Raw genomic sequence first — 19,308 nt, forward strand, 5'->3', positions numbered from 1 at the left:
CAACACACATGGCGCACACAATGGCGATTATCTGCTCGTACAAAAGGACAATATTACTACCAACTTCAACCGAGTATTCCCACACTACCGTGGTTTGCAAATGGTACGTATACACGACGTCACATTACTAATATCATCCGACTACGATTTAATCATGCCCTCACCCCAGTATATTTAACTCGATTTCACATTACGAACGACCCAACTTGTTCCTGTGGAGAATCTGAGTGCGATAGTGACCACCTGTTCTTTCATTGCCCCCAATATGCACATCACCAGACCATTTTGATGCAGAAACTACTTAAAGTTCCAATATCTTTCCCTACAAGACTTTCAGTTTTGTTGCACCAACCTTCGCCTACGATCATTACTATTTTAAATGAGTACCTTGATAACACTCGTATAAAATTGTAATCACGATTTAGTTTTGCAGTTGGTTTTGTTCCGACATGTTTATGAGGTGGCACTTCTCAATGTCCCTGGTGAGTAGATACTGTTTCAAGGTTCTTATTATTTGCCGATCTCGTACAGCGTCACTTACTAAGTTCTTTGTGTCTTTGCTCAGTCCCGAATGTACTACCTCCATAACCCTCCTCATACCCGATATAATCTTACTTCCTTAAGTGCATCTATCTTCGTGTGATCCCGCTAAAATCGGACATTTGTGTTGTAAACGTGTGTTTTTGTGATATAAGTGTAACATATTAATGATCTTGTGACTGGGAAATAGTCTTTTCAATCCCAAATAAATATCCGCAAGACAAGACAAGACAAGAATGTCGACTACGCAAGTTTCGATTGGTTGATGGCTTGGATCGACACAGCTGCTTTTGCACGTGGTCGTGTTGTGTATTGAATGGGATTTGTGGGGTTTTACTATGGGAAATGCTCTTTATGTTTGGAAAGAAAATAACTGCAATGCAAGGCGTGTACGACATTGAGTTTTTGTTAATAATATAGGATTTAAACTGAGCTGTTAAACCGTATATCGCAGTAAGTATTGAACAGAATGGGGAAAATAAGGAAGAAAAGTAAGGTTAAGGATATGTCAGTTGATGACGGATTCTTCGAAGTTGCTGAAGTGACGAGGAAGTGGTACGAAAATTCATCCTTAGGTGTAAGTTAATAATTTTTGTTACATTTATTTTCGTATAAAATTAAACTATATGTTAATTGTATAAGAATTAAAATGGAATGTGATTTTTATAGTCTTCAGATGATTACATTGGAGATTCTACGCTCTCAGATTCCGAGATCAAGGAGTTAAGAGCAGAAGCTATAAGGGCCCTGGAAAATGAGGATCTTGCTTATAGCAACAGTGAGTGAAATATTGCTTATTTTAATGTTATCATCTTAACATGGTAAAACTCCCGGACGAAGGATGTCATTTCCGTCCCTTCTCTTTCATATGTGAAATATTGCTTATTTTAATGTTATCATCTTAACATGGTAAAACTCTCGGACGAAGGATGTCATTTCCGTCCCTTCTCTTTCATATGTGGGTATGCATTTAAATATCGCCGTTGATCCAGATGGGTAACCAGTGGTCGGAACGGCAGTGACACTCACCGTTTGAGAGTTTTACTCGGCAAATCTTCACTAACTAGTTTGCAAAGGAGAAGTTAAAATTCAACATGGAAAGCCAATGGTGTGGATTGGTTAGGTCTGCTCTTGACATGACCATTGGGCTGGATTGGTCATGTCTGATTAGTGACAAGGCCATTGGGCTGGGAGCAAGCAAAGGGGGATCTGCAGGCATTTAGTCCCCAGGTTAGCGCTACAAAGCAGCCCACAACGTTCTGGTATCCTTCTGTGACAGTACCTGAGTAGTGACAAAACTATTGGTCTGGATTGGTTAGGTCCCAGCCCGATGATCTTGTTACTAGCTGGACCTAACCATTCCAGACCAATGGGCTTGTCAGTAGTATGGTCTTTTCAGTATCCAGACTTACGTTCATACACCTGAGCCGTACCTATCTATCACAAACGGTCATCCACATTTCAAATACCACTTTCTTTTTTTGGCCACACTATTCATTTAACGTTGGTAATACTTGAGTAAAGGCCTGCCGATATGAATTACAATACGAGAGGCGTTTGAAAAGTCCATGCAAAAATAAAAACTACTTACGTGTTTGGGGTAACCCTTTTTTTATTTTTCGACATTTTTCAGTTTAGAGCCATCTTCAGTGAACTTATTAAAAGCTACATAGTTAAATTTAAAAGAATGTTATAAAAAAAAAACACAATGAAAAAATAATATACAAAAACATGTGCAACATGATGTTGATAAAATGTAAGGTTGTAGCGAGGTTGAGGATCTCAGAGTCAGAAAGCACAGTAGTCATACTAAAAACGGGGACGAAAATCACAAAATAAAATTTGAGGAATGGTCTGTCTTCAATTGAGTCACATGCTCGAAAAGTCTAGTTGGCAACATAAGTCGTCGTCATTATCATCATCATCATTTCCCATTATCCAGCTATAGCCTGGTAGGGGCAAATATGGTTCGTCTCCACTTTTTTAGTCTTTCCACCACTCCTCCTCCAACACTGTGTCGCAGTCCAGCTTTGTTTCTCTAATACTGCATTGGATTGTGTCCTTTACAAATATTAAAAATGACATGCAAATTCTAAGTACTAACCCCAAGAGCCCCTTACTCAATATAATGGAAGAATTTTATATAAACCTAGATCAGTATGTCAACCCAAATTTTAATTTGAACGAACTCACAGAAAAAACCAACATCCTTTTTGATGCAGTCATCCCCCTCTTAAAAAATAATTACCTAAAAAGAGTTAAGAAGCAACACCCGACACACATAAAAGAACCGCCAAGAGATACCCCCAACTCCAGTCTCACTCTCCCAGCAGCCGCTCCTTCTACCCCTTCAAACTTCCCCTCCGCAGCCACAAGCAACAGCTCTAGACAAACACGCAACAGTACTCAACGTGCTGCCGTGTAATGCACAACAGTGTCAACATCTATTGTAAGTACAACGCACACTCTTTTACCTCTAACTTAAAACCTAGTAGACGCAACTTCTCACACACTTCGTTTCTACTTACAGATAAATACGGCCTACAACATAAAAGGAAGAAGCCTTCACGCTATCTTTCAAAATTCAAGACGTCAAGTATTGTAAAACAAATTGACACTTGACAAAATTATACAACATCAAATTAAGAAGCACGTCACTAAAAACAAAAATTTGTATTCTTAAAAACGCATTTTATTATCAACTCAGCATTAGTATATATTATGAATCTTGTACATATATATTGACAATGCCTCAAACTGAACACTAGACAACTACCCAATTCCTCAAAAAGAGTGTCTAAGTCATTCCAAGACGCTCATACTACCAGCAGAGGAACACGGTGAAATAAACAATATAGTTATCACAAGAATAAACATCCGAAATGTTTTAATCAATTAGCCATAAGTTTTAACGCAAAAATAGTGGACACTTCAAGAATACTACTATCAGTGCATACATAACATTGCAAGTTCCAGTTTTTACGCTGATCAAAATAACAAAAACATTTGCAAATGACATGTCTTTTTATACTACGTAATACTTTTATAATCCAAGAAAAGAGGACTTATTTTATTATTTTAATTGTATCATTTGTTTTAGATGGTCTGTTGAATCGGACAATTGTCACAACTGTACAATATTTCCCATTGTGATGCTTTTTTAAGAACTATATTTGTAATTGTCAGCTGAGGATGACCCTTGAAGGGTCGAAACCGGTACTGTGAATGATAGTATGTAAACAAATGTATTGACAAGGTGGAGGCTTCAGAATAAATCTTATGTTGTAGCTACAATCAATACGGAAATGAAACTTATAAACTTTTGAGTTGTCGCGTGATAGGCGATCTACGCGCATATGAAAATGAGGCCCTACCTAGGATGAATAAATTCTAATGTTTAATTTGGCAAACAGACAGCCCCCGAACCGTTGGAATTAACCAAGGAAAGTTAAAATCCTCGACCTAATCGAGACTCCATGAACCAAAGGCCAACATGTGCTAACCATTTAGCTCATACTATACATACCGGTATCAAAATATTGCAACCATGATATAAGCCTACGAGATGAAAATAAAAAGTGTGAGTTTTATGCTGTTGCATTTCACATTTCTTTGCACATTTTGTAATAATTGATAACCTTTAAGTTCAGTTCTCTTATTGCAAATTAAAGATATACGTGGATATTACAGCTATAACCTGTATTTAGGAAAAGATTCCGTAGACCCTTTGCGAATGATAGGTTAGATACCCAACACAACGCGGCTCCCATAGCCTAGCACAGACGATGTCACAGAGCTTAGAAATTCAACGCGGCGCATCTCGAACGATGTCACAATGGCTTGTGTGAAGATGCCAACTTAGGAACTGAACTAGTTACAAGACTAGGCTATGGCTTAGTTAGATCTGGCTTGTAACAAGACTATTGGGCAGAGGGCAACAAAGCGGTCAACAGGCCTCTAGCATCCCACACACTCCACAAGGTACAACGCGATTAATTGCCCTGTGACTAAGTAAAACGTATCTGGCGCACTGTGCGATTTTCTCTTTTTTCCAACAAAATTGGCAGCCCTAGCCAGTCTATACCAACACAGAAAATTGTGGCGAATTTGAGTTTGACGTCTACGTTTTAATTCAAGTAAATAAGAATACTGCTAATGGTCGGTTAGTGGGCCGAGGAGAAGTTAGTTGGCACCAGGGAGTTCGTAGTGAGGTTGCGCATGAATAACCTACGCACAGCAGCCTACAAGATCCTTGTTCAAGACTAGCAACTCCGAATCGCTTGTACATTCTCGCATAACAAGTTGCCACTATTATATGCTAAGAGTATTGAGCAGTCCCTCTAAAATAAAAAAAATTGCGTATATTTTTCTTATGTACGATCGATCAATGCGGGAAAATTGTGACCGAGGACAAATAATCTTTCGATGATCGATGCAATAAAACGCTAGTTCAAGAAACGATGGATGTGGGGAAATTTAACATTGGTTTACATGAAACATTTTTGGGACCAAATAAATTCAAAAATGAATACGGGAAAACGGCAGTTCTGGGAACAATGCATCGAGGTTCTACTGTATTTGACTTGTATTAGTATTGTTTATAATCCCCCCCCCCCCCATGCCGTTCTTTTTCATTATGTCTCAAGACTGTTACACATGCGCATGTTAAAAATTTTCAGCTTAAGGATCTTTCGGATTTCTCTTTTTGAAAGTTGGCAGGTATGCTAAAGACAACGGGTTGGGATATAGTACCATATCTGAAATACTTATTTGATTATTGTTTGCATGAAGGAGCTAGACTATACCAAATGAATGGAGAGTTGCTATAGTAGCCCCTGTGTATAAAGGAAAGGGTGATAGACATAAAGCTGAAAATTACAGGCCAGTCAGTTTGATGTGCATTGCATGTAAGCTTTGGTTATCAATGTATGGAATTGTCTGAGATGTAAAGAAGTGCCAGATGAGATTATAGCTTGAGTAAAATAACTATATCGAGGAACAAAGAGTTGAGTGAAAATTCAAGGAGGCAGACCAAGTTGTTTTGAAGCCAAGAGCAGAGTCCAACAAGGAAGTTGTTTATCTCTTCATTACTATAATGGGTGAGGTTATAAAAGCAGTGAAAATGATCAGACAACGCATGTACTTTTGTATTTGCTGATGATGTTATGATGTTATTGCTGTGGAGTGAGACAGAAGCAGAACAAGCTAAACTAGATGTTTGGCTAGAAGAATTTGAAAGAATGGGAATGATGATCAGCCAAACTAAAACTGTTGGTTTAGTGATGAGTTGAAATACTGAAACAGTCCAAAATGAAGAAGTAGATATTATTAATAACTTCAGGTACTTAGGGAGCTTTGTTTCTTCTGACAGTACCATAAACCAAGAAATAGGCAACAGAATACAAGCTGAATAAAATTTCTACCATTCCCGTTCTTCAACTACTTTGGGATGACTCATTTCCCCAAGCTGCCAAGCTCACACTTTACAAAACGTATCTTGTGCCAATTCTAGCATATGGACTGGAAGCAGCAACATTGACTAGATCTGCAAAAAGTTGCCTACAAGCCAGTGAAATTAAGTTCCTTTGTTCTTTTCTCCAAAAGACAAGGAGAGATAAAATAAGGAATGAAAATATCCACCAACAACGTGGATTGGACAAGAGTCTGTTGGAAACCTTAGAATTAAGCAAATTATGATGGTATGGACATATGAGAAGGATGGCTCCAATTAGGAATGTTTTCGGGAAGAGTCCCAGAGAGAGACTTCATGATAGTTAGGAAAAGTGAATTTTCAGAAGAGACTGCAACAATGTGATGTAAATTGGCAGTAAAAAGTAGAACATGTGCTGTGGATGGACAGGATGAACTTGAAGAGGCTTGTAAATACCTGCATCTGGCTTGCTGGAACAGAGAATTAATGATGATGATCTACAGTAAATTTTTGTGACACAAGTGATGATATGAGACTTCAGTTTTAGTTATGTACCATTTTGAGGTACGAGTAATAGCATGTTAAAGTGTAACTATTCTTACTTTCAGTTGCAACTCACTGCATAGAATCTGAAGTACCAAATTCCAGCATCATGTGTGTTGTTTTCATTCTTCAGTTTTAGTGGTATATATTACGGACAATAAAGTTTGGTGAATAGTCCTGTACTATCAACTTAGGGCCGGTTCTACCATCTGCTGGTAAAGTGGCTGGCAGCTGCCCGGGAGGTAAACTACCTGGAGGTGTAAATCGGCTGGTACTTTGGCTTGCGTCCAACCACCTCCGTGCAAGCGCTAGGTAGCTACCCGGAGCTAGACACCGATATACGAAGTTGGCTAGACTGATTTTCAGCGACTTCTCGCTTTCGAGTGTGGTGCTATCTATCGTCAGATGCATGAAACTCATTTCGATTGTCTTATTTCCCTGTGCTTGCGTTTGCTGATTATCACCAAAAAGCCTAATAAGGGGAGTCTTAAGAGTTTCGTAATTTTAATCTATGATCTTCAATATCAATACCTAATTGGGATTAAAATCCTTTTTGAACAGTATTCTCGTAGTAGATTGATCAAGTCGCTCGCTCCGTAATAGAAGGTACACAGGTTTTCATTGTATTTCTAATTTACATTTTAAAATGTTTTCGTTCCCTGCCGTTGTTCTTAACTCTCTTTTACGCGCTTCCATATACGTAGGCCTATATACGCACGCACATCTTCTTTACGGACTGATTGCCTTTGAGCATTCTATCTGCAGGCTTCTGTGAATTGATTAAGTATCTCCACGATGGTCTATTTGCAACTAGTTCTGTGACATCGTTTAATTCCACATGCTTCCATTTATTGATAAAGCATTTCATCATCATCATCATCTGTTTACCCTCCAGGTTCGGTTTTTCCCTCGGACTTAGCGAGGGATCCCACCTCTACCGCCTCAAGGGCAGTGTCCTGGAGCTTCAGACTCTTGGTCGGGGGATACAACTGGGGAGTATGACCAGTACCTAGCCCAGGCGGCCTCATCTGCTATGCTGAACAGGGGCCTTGCGGAGGGATGGGAAGATTGGAAGGGATAGGCAAGGAAGAGGGAAGGAAGCGGCCGTGGCCTTAAGTTAGGTACCATCCCGGCATTCGCCTGGAGGAGAAGTGGGAAACCACAGAAAACCACTTCCAGGATGGCTGAGGTGGGAATCGAACCCACCTCTACTCAGTTGACCTCCCGAGGCTGAGTGGACCCCGTTCCAGCCCTCGTACCACTTTTCAAATTTCGTGGCAGAGCCGGGAATCGAACCCGGGCCTCCGGGGGTGGGAGCTAATCACGCTAACCACTACACCACAGAGGCGGACATAAAGCATTTCATTCTAATGTTTAACTTTATGAAGATAAAGTTGGAAGGTACTGTAAATGTAAAGAACTAATCGGGATAAATATCCATTCATAGGAAGAGGAATTCGGGAATGGAATAGTTTCCAATTTCTTCAAAATAATTTACAAGAAGGCTATGTAAACAACTAATAGGGAATCTGCTACCTGGGCGACAGTCCTATGTGCTATTAATCATAACACCACTTTCTATAAGTACCGTAGCATACATATAAAGCAATTTCCTAGTAGATATAATATTGTGATTAAATATTTCAATGAAATATATTGTTAACAAAAGAACGTATGAAACGAGGCATACAGATTAACACAACGCTAATAATGGAAATAAAAAAGATTTGTCATAATAGAGACTCGAACCTGCATACCTCACATTACAAAGTAAACGTGTTAGCCATTACGCTACGAGAACACTTACATTGTTAGGGTACATACATTAAGTTATACCTCGTCTCTGAAAACTGAAAAAGTAGAAAATTAAAGCCCATTTGAAATTATTTCCAAATATATTTTGATTTTATATCCTTTTAAAGTTTCTTTACGAAAGCTTGACTTATAAAATGTGTTCCCTACTAAGCTACCGATGCGAGAGGCTGGTGTGACCGTTGCAACACAAGGGAAGCATTAATGTTCAAGATCCTGCAATACAATATCGGCCACTGTTACAGCATCATGCTTTTTCAGTATACTAAGCTAATTTAAGTTGTATGTCACCAGAAATACAGCTAATAATGTTCAACTCTCAAAACTTGCCCGGCAGGTAAAGTCTTATCGGGCCCTCGAAGTGGCCGATAAATTACGCGCCGGGTAACTACGATTTATGCTGCCGATAGCGCTACCTGGGGGTGGTCGAACGGAAACATCCTTTTACGCGGAGGGCAAATTACGCGCTACTTTACCAGTAGGTGGTAGAACCGGCCCATAGATGAACAATGCACAGCAGTGACCTTACTGTCCTTTGAAATAGTCCCTTCCCATAACTATGCACTGCTAAGATTGGCTATACATGTCATGGAAACTTTGCAAGAAGGCTTCCTTTAGGATGGTGTTCAAAAGCCTCTTCACGTTTCGTTGGATGTCAGGAATATCGTCAAATCTCTTTACTTTCAAAGCGAGCTTGAGTCGTGAGAATAGGAAGAAGTCTGGAGGATTGAGATCTGGCGAGTATAGGGGCTGTTCAATTTGCACCACCCCCTTTTTTGCCATGAACTGTTTGATGATATTGGCTGTGCGTGGGCGAGTGTTGTCATGGACAAAAAACCATGAACCTTGTTGTGCGTACTGGGGTTGTACCCTACGTAGATGTTTCATGAAACGGGTCAAAATTTCAGTGTACCGTGCAGCATTCAACGTCATTCCCTCAGGTAGAAATTCTTTGTGGATAATGCCTTGATTATGGAAAAAGGTGATGGGCATCGTTTTGATGCGTGACTTTTCGGCTCTGACCTTTTTCCGATGAGGGGATCCCGGAGGACGCCATTCCATGCTTTGTCGTTTCGTTTCAGGGTTGTACCTGAGACACCATGTTTCATCTTTAGTGATGATACAGATCAAGAAATTTGGTGTCACATCTGCCATTTCGACAAAATCCTGTGAAGCCTCTAAATGTGCCTGCTTCTAATCGTCAGTCAAGTGATGTGGCACAAGACGAGAACACGTTTTCCTCTTCCCTAACTTCTAGGTAACGGTTTGTCGCATGGATTCATGGTTAATCTGCAGTTCATCCGCTATCATGCGCACAGTTAATCGCTGATCGTTCGTAATTAATGTCCTCACCTTCTCAGTGTTTTCGTTACTGGCGGTGGTCACCGGTCTTCCGCTACGGGGTTTGTCAGAAATGCTTTCCTGGCCTCCTCGAAAACGGGCGTACCACTTGAACACACACTTCAAGGACAGTGCTTGATCTTCATAAACACGTACCAGCATCGCGTGCGTTTCTTTCGGTGTCTTGCCAAGCTTAAAACAAAACTGTACATTGATCTTTTGGTCGTTCATGTCCCTGTTCTCAGTTCAGAGCCAATGCACTAAACACACACTATGTCAGACAGGTCTTACGTGGCATACACACGATGCTCAACTGAACAACGTTGGGAGCAGGTGGTCAAAACCTGCTGCCACGCAGGTGCAGTGTTGCCAGTGTTGCCGGATTGGCCGTTCTGACTTCATTCACCGGTACTAGCGTTTCTTGCTGATCGTGGTGTTATGTGCCCACTCTCAGGTATTTTCTATTAGTTGATGGGCAAAAGCTAGTTAAAATATGTGATGATTCCTACCTAGCGTGGAAAGTTAAAATAATTAATTTGATAATTATGATTAGGCCTATGCTTGTTGTTTAAAGGGGCCTAACATCGAAGGTCTTCGGCCCCAAAAATTAATTTAAGAACAAGAACCATTGTATGATAAAACTGACCTTTTGGTAGTATTGTGATTAGTAATATTCAGAAATGATAATATTATTTCTCTCTTTGTTTGATTTAGGAAGTAGCAAGTTACCTGGAAAATCAAACTATGAATGGTTACGAACTATCATGACAAAAGGAACAGTGTCTGACCGAATTGCAGCAAATACGATTATGATCCAGAATTCTCCAGTTCATAATTTGTCCACCCTGCGAAACTTGGTCAACATGGTTAAAGTTGGAAAGAAAAAGGAATGCATCACAGTTATAGGTAAGAAGTTTAATATTACATCGGTTGTGTGTGATAGGAAAGTTTTTGATGATATGATACCATGCTTGGCAACAGTTGTTATGTAACAAAGATAATATAGATTGTGCTTGCTGTCTTGGATGACTGTTTCAAATCATCACCCATCCTTCAGATTTATTTTGCTGCTGTTGTTGTTTCCCTGTTCTAGTTCCAGGGAACTATCTACTTGGTTATGGTTGACCATTCTGAAACATAATAGGGTTGTTAAATTAGAGCCTGTTGAATATCTCTCACTTTTGATGGGAACTTTTCACTTTTTTCTTCAGCTTATATGAAGTATTTCATGACTAATTTTGACTGTTAGTCTGAGAAGTGTGTATGCCGTTTCTGGAGCCCCACAATTTTTTTATTTTTTAGGTGAAAATTCCAACCCAGAATCTACTGGTATTTGAAACTTGACTGACTGGATCGACAGCCAGCAGATAAGCCACTGTAGTCATGTCCACCTTACTTATGACACTGTCTCTCATACAGAAAAGGACTGATAATTTTTTGTGTCAACAGTGTACTAAGCAGAGTTACCAGATATTTTCTTATTCTATGTTCACTTTCAAGTGAGTTTTATGACTTTGGATTGTCAGCTTTTTAAGATTTTTCCCACCTGTTCTTGTTGCATATTATAAACTTCATTTTAGTCTGTATTGACTGAGTATTACTTGAAAATTGTGTGACAGATACCTTGAGGTTCCTCCTACTCAATGCAACTTATAATCTTATACATTCCAAAAGATTAAAAGTTGTATTGAATCTTAAAGATTACAAAAGATTTGAAGTTGTATTGAATAGGTGGAACCTCAAGGTATCTGTCATGCAATTTTCACTTATTCTTGTTCAGTCAAATACCCTATTATTCCATAGAATGATTTGATGTACAGTAAAACTCCGCTAACTGAAATAAAGGGGTGTTAAGCGATTTGTATTCAAGATTTTGATTAATAAGTAAAAGGTGATCTTTGACATCGAATAGTAGGAAACGACCCGTACAGTAGTTTACATTGAAATAATTGTTTTGGTTGATTGTATTTAAGTTATAATACTAATTTACAGAAGCAAAATGTCAAACCAGTATACTAGAACAAAATCAATATGTACGTAACTTATTATTCTCAAGTACTATACTGAGTTTTTTTCAAAAAAGGACATTTCTGACTGGGCAAGTGGCCATGCGGTTAGGGACATGCAGCTGTGAGCTTGCATCCAGGAGATAGTGGGTTCGAAACCCACTGTCGGCAGCCCAGAAGATGTTTTCCATGGTTTCATATTTTCACACCAGGCAAATGCTGGAGACTGTACTATAATTAAGGCCATGGCTGCTTCCTTTCCACTCCTAGACCTTTCCTATCCCACCGTTGCCATAAGACTGATCTGTGTCGGTGCGACGTAAGGCAAAATGTAAAAAAACACACCTAGGCCTATATTTAGAGTTCAGCAAACACTGATTAGGCCTACATGATTAAACACCGGCTGGATAGTGACTTAAGGCCCAAGGGCACTGCCTCAGTGAATCACCCTTGTTGTTTTTGCTCTTAAAACTTAACTAATATTCTAGGCCCACATGATTGGACACTGGGTAGGTAGTGACTCGGGGCTACTGCCTCAGTAACTCACTGTCATTGTCTTTGTTCTTTACATTTAGGTAGATAACTTAACAAATATACTTTACAACATTGGTTAATGATGGTTTCAATTACGGGAGCTTTTGCAGTAATTGTTAATATTTTGTTTAGTTTTTCCTCCCTTGATAATTCTGAACTGTTATATGTTCTGTTTTCTTGTATATTATTTTTCCCAAATGAACACGCTATGTATTTTTCTAGTTAATGTTTGATTTACTATGTTTTACTTGCCTTCTTTCTTTTAATGATCTTTTATATTTTAAAACTTAATTATATTCATAATATTTCTTTGCCAGAAACACTGACAGAGTTATTCCTCACGGACCTGCTTGTTCCTGACAAAAAACTGCGGACCTTTGAGAACTGTCCTCTTGCTGCTGTATCTCAGCTAAAGGGATCATCAAGAAGTTCAAGACTGATTCATTGGTATTTTGAGGATCAGTTGAAGGAGCTATATCGAACATTCATCCAAGCACTTCAGACTGCTGCTCAAGATACAGTTGAAACTAACAAAGAGAAAGCTATTACTGCTATGTATAAATTACTGGCTGGAAATCCAGAACAAGAAAGTGTAAGACACTTTTCTTTTACTTCTCGGTTATCAGTTTAGTTTGTGTGGTAGTTGTTTATTGATTAACTTGAATTTGATTAACTTAAAAGTTAGGAATAATTGTGATTTCTTGTGATACTTATTGTTCCAACTTTGAAATAAACCAGTTTTGTTCTTAAGTGGTTAAGCCTGTTCAATAATAGGTTTTAGAAGCTTGAGGTTTGAATTCTGGTACTGCGAACAGCTACAGTAAAACCTCATTAAAATGTTTCTGCTGGCAACAAGGCAAAAAGAATTTGTTAAACAAGAAAAACATACTATTGAATATCCAATTAAAAACTATCAACTGAACGATTTGTCCATGTGGTTATGGTCACTCAGCTGTGAGCTTGCATTCGAGAGCTAGTGGGTTAAAATCCCACTGTTGGCGGCCCTGAAGATGGTTTTCCATTCTCACACCAGGTAAATGCTGGGGCCTTACCTTAATTAAGGCCATAGCCGCTTTCTTCCCACTCCTATCCCATTGTCACCATAAGTCTTATCTGTGTTGGTGCGACGTAAAGCAAATTTTAAAAACAAACCTACCAAATAGGGATATGGAACTGCTTCACACTTATTTTTCAATGTGCATGCATTTTATGTAGTAGGGCCTATACAGTAAATACAATGAAAGCTCTATCTTCCATTACTAAAGATGAGAGAGAGTATTAAAATGTGTGGAGTACATACCTTTTCCACTGGGGCCTGTAAAAGCATGGCAGGACTTTTTGCGCTGGAGCCCATAAAAGTAACATCATCATGGAATATCGATAATTACATACTGTCAGTCTAGCAGTTTCTATTTTTATAGGAATGGTACACTGCTTTGCATTGAAATAAAAACAGTTCCACTGGTACGGTCATGTCAGAAGATGTGATGAACACCATCTAGTACAGGAAGCTCTTGCCACTTAACACATTGCTGTCCGGCCCATCTGACGTATAACTGGCCCCTGTGGCCGGAAGGTTTTGGCAGAGACGTGGAGTTATTGCAGGGTATCATAATTTAATAATTTTAGATTCATTCACAGTCATATCTGTCCACTTTAAAGTTTTTGGTGAGATTTTATATCTCGGTTCATTCTGGTATTGATATCTGTTTGATTCCTCCACCATATATGCCAACAAATCATTACAAATGAACAACTTGACATCACAACCTATATTTTCAGGTTCACTCGGCAAAATTTTAACGCCAGGCGTCCACGAGAAAGACTCCAAAAACAGTATAATATCCTGTTAGGCCACTCACTGCCAGAAATAGGGAGAATATTATCAACAGTACTTACATCTAGACCATCTTTGCTATCTGAAGCATCAGGTCATTGCTCACATGGTGCAATAAACGTGTCATTCAACGCATCACTTCCACATAAATGCATGACACTAGCACTAGAATTATCATTAGACAATTCATCTTCATTCTCCTCACAATCACGGGAAACATATGACAAATTATCAGCGTATAATTCATGTAGGCCTATAATATCACCAGGAGTCAGTCCACTGTTTTTGTTTACCAGGGCTGCCATTTTGTTTACTAGCATTGATGGATACACGGAAGATATTCGAAGGCAAAAACAAATGCAACTGACGCACTAAAACGGGCAAAACCAGTACTGAAAGAAGCATAGTTTTTCTACCATTTAGGCACATCAACGATAATCTCCAAATAGTTCCTCAATAACCGTTAGATGGCGTCAGAAGATAGACTTGCACAAACACGTATTTATACGTGATCGGCTGCAGAGCACCGTGCTTGAAAACACGTATTGATACGTGAGCAGACAGCATTGTGTTAAGAGCTGAAGAGAGGAAGAGTGTGTGCTAAGGCAACATGGAATTGAACTGCCGAGGCTGCTTTAAGGGAAAGTGAAGTGTTGCTTGATCTAGTGCAAGAATATTAGCAATACTCTCTCCGAGTCAGATGAGCTAATCCTGAGTGTACTCGGGAGTGCCCGTTTTATGGGTACATATATGGCCAGGAAAGAAGAAGGTACTCTGCTGTGTATAACTTTTTATTGGAAGATATCACTCACCTAGATAGAATTAAAGCTATGTAGTAACGAAAAAGATGAGTTGAGGAGTATTGTTGTAAACTGTGTTATGTCCACAGAACAGAATTTTACTGGAACAGCAAAAAAACTGGTAGCAAACAAACAAACAAACAATGTACACTATCTCTAAATACTCAAATAGAAGTATAACTACATTAGGTGTGTATCAAGAATCTGCTGAAAATGAAATTGCTTCAAAATTGGTTCTGAATATAACACGGTTTGATCCTCACAATATGGTAATCGGGTTGATAATGAGACATGTAACTGGTCAAATTCCTATGTAATTAAAAAGAAACCACTGTTGTTATTACATGCACTTTATAATGCAGGTCAATTAGGTTGTTAAAGTGGAAAATCACACTGTTATTGTTAACAGTAGCTTGAGGGTACACTCTTTACTTTCACAAACTTTACATTCTGTTTATGCCTCTGGTTTGCTCCAAACAGTTTCATACGTCTCTATTGAAATCTTGCTCATTGTCACCAACAGCAGTTCCTGCATCAACAATGTGCAAGTAAAACTCTAAATCCCAGTTGTGTCTTCAGTTGCCTCCGAAACATTTCTTCAAGATGTTTTTCATGTCATTAATCTTTGCTTCATTCACTCTGCTGATGGATGCAATTTGAAATGAATATGACACAAGGTTCATCGGTTTCTCTTGTTTCAGGATGAGCATGGATTTCTTTGAAGGGTCATTAAACTGATAGTGGGCTCCATTTTAAATCTCATAGCTTCACCCTTCCTTCTTTTTTTTTTTTTTTTTTTTTAATACTTCTTATGTAAAACTTGTTTCATTTCATTTATGCCATCTAATTTCTTGAACTATTCACTCTGTAACTTGAAATAGCTTGAAATTTTTCATGTCCCAGTCTTCTCCTAAATAATGAACTTCTCCCAGTGACTGATGAATATTTTGATAGTCCCAAGGTGTCTACAGCTCAGAGTATTTTCGGAGCTGTTTCTCATCAACACCAAAAACTTTTATCTGCAGGTAGGAATGAATGGCCCCTGACAGGGAAGAAAACTGGAATGTTCTTTAACTGCTGAGGAGCTTTTGTAAGTAGGTAAAATACTAGAACATGAATAAAATGAATATTTCTAGTTTGGCTGCAACAGCCATCTTGAAAAGTTTTATGTCGATTTTCTTGGGGGAGGGGGGAATGTTTACTTTTTCAGAAAATTGTAAAAACATGAAGTGATCTCATCTGTGCCCCAACCGGCCTCGTTCTTTATCCAGACATAAAAATGAGGGGTTTATTAAAAAAAAAATATTTTTTTTACAAGTTGCTTTACATCGCACCGACACAGATAGGTCTTATGGCGACGGTGGGATAGGAAAGGGTTAGGGAGTGGGAAAGAAATGGCCATGGCCTTATTTAAGGTACAGCCCCAGTATTTGCCTGGTGTAAAAATGGTAAACCACGGAAAACCATATTCAGGACCGCCGACAGTGGGGTTCAGGTTTGAACCCACTATCTCCCGAATACTGGATACTGGCCGCACTTAAGCGACTGCAGCTATTGAGCTCGGTGGGTTTAATTTTTAATTACTGTAATGCAAAACACATAGCAACTTACTTGCCGTGAATACTGGGCTTCATTGATGGATAATTTTGAAAACAACTGTACTTGCTGCATGTCGAAACATACATGTTTTTTTTTTTTTTTTTCATGTGGCCTCCGGAGAGGCCTGGTGCAGGATTTTTGTCTTGACCCCTGTAGGTGACCTGCGCGTCATGATGAGGATGAAATGATGATGAAGACGGCACATACACCCAGTCCCCGTGCCAGGGAATTAACCAATTATGGTTAAAATTCCTGACCCTTCCGCAAATTTAACCCGGGATCCCTGTGACCAAAGGCCAGCATGCTAACCATTTAGCCATGGAGCCGGACATATGCTGATGGATCTTTTCAGTTCATCTCACTTTAGTCTGTGGAATGTTTTAACTCTGAATTTGTGGCCGCCCAATTCGGTGATGGAATTATCTTCCTCCTTCCCTGTTGCAGTAACTAATTTGTGCTGCATTTGAAGACACGACGGTATTTACAAGGTTTTCAACACATTAGTTGATTAACAATAATACCGTATTTTGCAGTTTTTTGGCTCCCTTTTTTGGCTTTGAGTGCACACAAAAATCATATAAGAAGGACGTCTCCATGTACATTACTGTTGGCATTATATTGGCACACCAAGCCTCAGACATTTTTTGAAATATTGAGATGTCATTGATTTGCCGATGACAAGTGGTGATAACCTGTTCCATGCCACTCTTGTTGCAGCATAGCAGGACAGTTAATCTCTCCTTAGATTCCCGTCGTGGCAAGTCTTTCCTCTGTATGCTAGAATCTTGTCAGGAAGCAGGCCGAGAAGGTGTCTCATTTTGTCAGCAATGAATTCATCGTTGGGCTCAGTCTTTCAGCTGTGAGGGTGGGTTTACAGTAGTCCAATTTTTAGCAGCAGTTCTTACTACCATATTGACTTGGAAGTGTGATGTTTCCTCAGCAGTGAGTCAGGAAATATAGAATAACAAAGTCATCACAGTCAAAGAGGAATAGAATCATGATGGGAAAGATGAAGAAAGGGCAATGGGGAGACATGAAAGAGGGAAAGAATAGGTAGAAAGATAAGGAGAAGAAAGGGGGTGTTAAATGAAATCATCGGTTCAAATGGAAATGGATCCAACCGTGGGAATTTTGTGAATTATAGCATCAGGGACTGTTTCATAAACTAGTGTCACCAATTAGTCACAAGAATACAAATTTTGCAAAGACGAAATAGAGTCGTGAAGGATGGGGTAAAGAACTACTTACCCAGGTATTGCTTAACTGATAGCCAGGGTTTCTTGTACAGAATACCAGGAATTTAACTTTGTCACAAAAAAGTGTTGTTTCCTATTTTTAGCCAAATTTGTATTTTATTACTAATTCAAAACAGCTATGAAAAGTATTTTTATAGTTTATGGTACTTTGTGAAAATTTGAATTTTGTTGTGCAGGAAACCAAGGATTAAACATTTATTGGCAAGAAAATGCATAATTTTATATTGTTAGCCAAATTTGCATTTTCTTGCTGATTCAGAATAACTAAATATCATATGCCGAGATCAATAAAACATTAGGCATTAATATTTACCAGTTCTCTTATCATTTTGAATTTTTTGGTGATGATCATTACTCAACACTGTCATCTTTATGTTACAGTTGCTGCTGACATGTATTGTTAACAAATTAGGTGATCCAAGTCCAAAGGTTTCTTCAAAGACTATACACTGTTTGACCAGACTTCTGCAGCAACACCCTAACATGAAATTTGTTGTCATGCAGGAGATAGAGAAATTACTTTTCAGGTGAGTCACAGTTAGATCTTTAGATGTGGAGATTTGAGAAAAGAAAAACCTAAAATGCTTGAACTGTTATCAACATTCTTTCTTTTCGTAATAGGGGCCCATGACCTTAGATGTTAGGCCCCTTTAAACAACAAGCATCATCATCTTCTTTTCTTAATTAATGTGAGTAGTACAATACAGCAAATACTGCAAAAAAATAAGAAATCGTGGAAGAATTAAAACATGATATATACATATGCCAAAAATTTGCCCATGTTTCTGGCATACATGCTGACTAGTGTTAGATCAAGTTATGTGTATTGATGTGAGCATGTTGGTGTGAGGACAGAGTGCAGTTCTGTGGGCTCTTTGTTGTCTGGTGTTCACTACTGTCATGAAAGGCATGTCTTTCTCACAGGACCCTTTCTTCAGGTGTCTTAGATCTTCTAGTCCCATTCCATAGGCTTCCATGACTTCCATGCAGTCTAGGTTTCTGCATGGCCAGAGCACAGTTTTCCTTTGAGTTTCAGACATTCTGAGCCGTTGGGTAATTTGGTCCCATAGTTCATTCCTGGTGTTCTTGGGGTCTGCATCAAGGAGTACTAAAGCGTGCAGAAAAGTACAGTAGAAGTCTGCTATAGCGAGTACGGCATATAACGAGAATACCATTATAACGACAAGTTTTGTCTGTCCCTTCAAAAGTCCTGTATTAAACCGTGTATTAACCTATGGTTACAGCAAGAGCCCTATCACTGATGCATCCGTTATTATGAGCGATTAGCGCGCACAATTTTTTGTTACCGATATTTATGCACCCCAGCGATTATGCTTAGTACAATCAATCACCTTTGGTATCATTTCCTCGCTATGTCCACTAGCGAGCTCTCTTGTCGACATTCGAAGGGGATGATGGAGTCGATTAGTAATACCCGTCGACTGCTGTTCTCTATAGAAAATTCGAAATGAAAGAGGATAACACATTTTCTTAATAAATGCGTAAATAACGTGGTCGATAGCAGTTATTAATATTACATGTGATAAATATCATTTTTGATCTGTATTGATTATATTTGATTGAAATAATAACAATAAGTTAATTTATT

The 19,308-nt window shown here is 38.9% G+C and overlaps 1 protein-coding gene across 1 annotated transcript in view; it reads left to right on the forward strand.

Annotated features, from left to right (window-relative positions):
- Nucleotides 1-792: 792 nt before the first annotated feature.
- LOC136874214 (CCAAT/enhancer-binding protein zeta) overlaps nucleotides 793-19,308 on the forward strand; it is a 129,956-nt gene continuing 111,440 nt past the window's right edge. Inside the window, exons 1-5 of the mRNA XM_067147859.2 lie at nucleotides 793-1,117; nucleotides 1,210-1,318; nucleotides 10,382-10,573; nucleotides 12,525-12,799; nucleotides 18,081-18,226. Coding sequence (XP_067003960.2) covers nucleotides 1,010-1,117; nucleotides 1,210-1,318; nucleotides 10,382-10,573; nucleotides 12,525-12,799; nucleotides 18,081-18,226 — 830 coding nt within the window. The 5' untranslated portion in view covers nucleotides 793-1,009. The remainder of the gene's footprint in view (nucleotides 1,118-1,209; nucleotides 1,319-10,381; nucleotides 10,574-12,524; nucleotides 12,800-18,080; nucleotides 18,227-19,308) is intronic.

Source organism: Anabrus simplex, chromosome 1, assembly GCF_040414725.1.
Source record: "Anabrus simplex isolate iqAnaSimp1 chromosome 1, ASM4041472v1, whole genome shotgun sequence".
NCBI classification, from domain to species: Eukaryota; Metazoa; Arthropoda; class Insecta; order Orthoptera; family Tettigoniidae; genus Anabrus; species Anabrus simplex.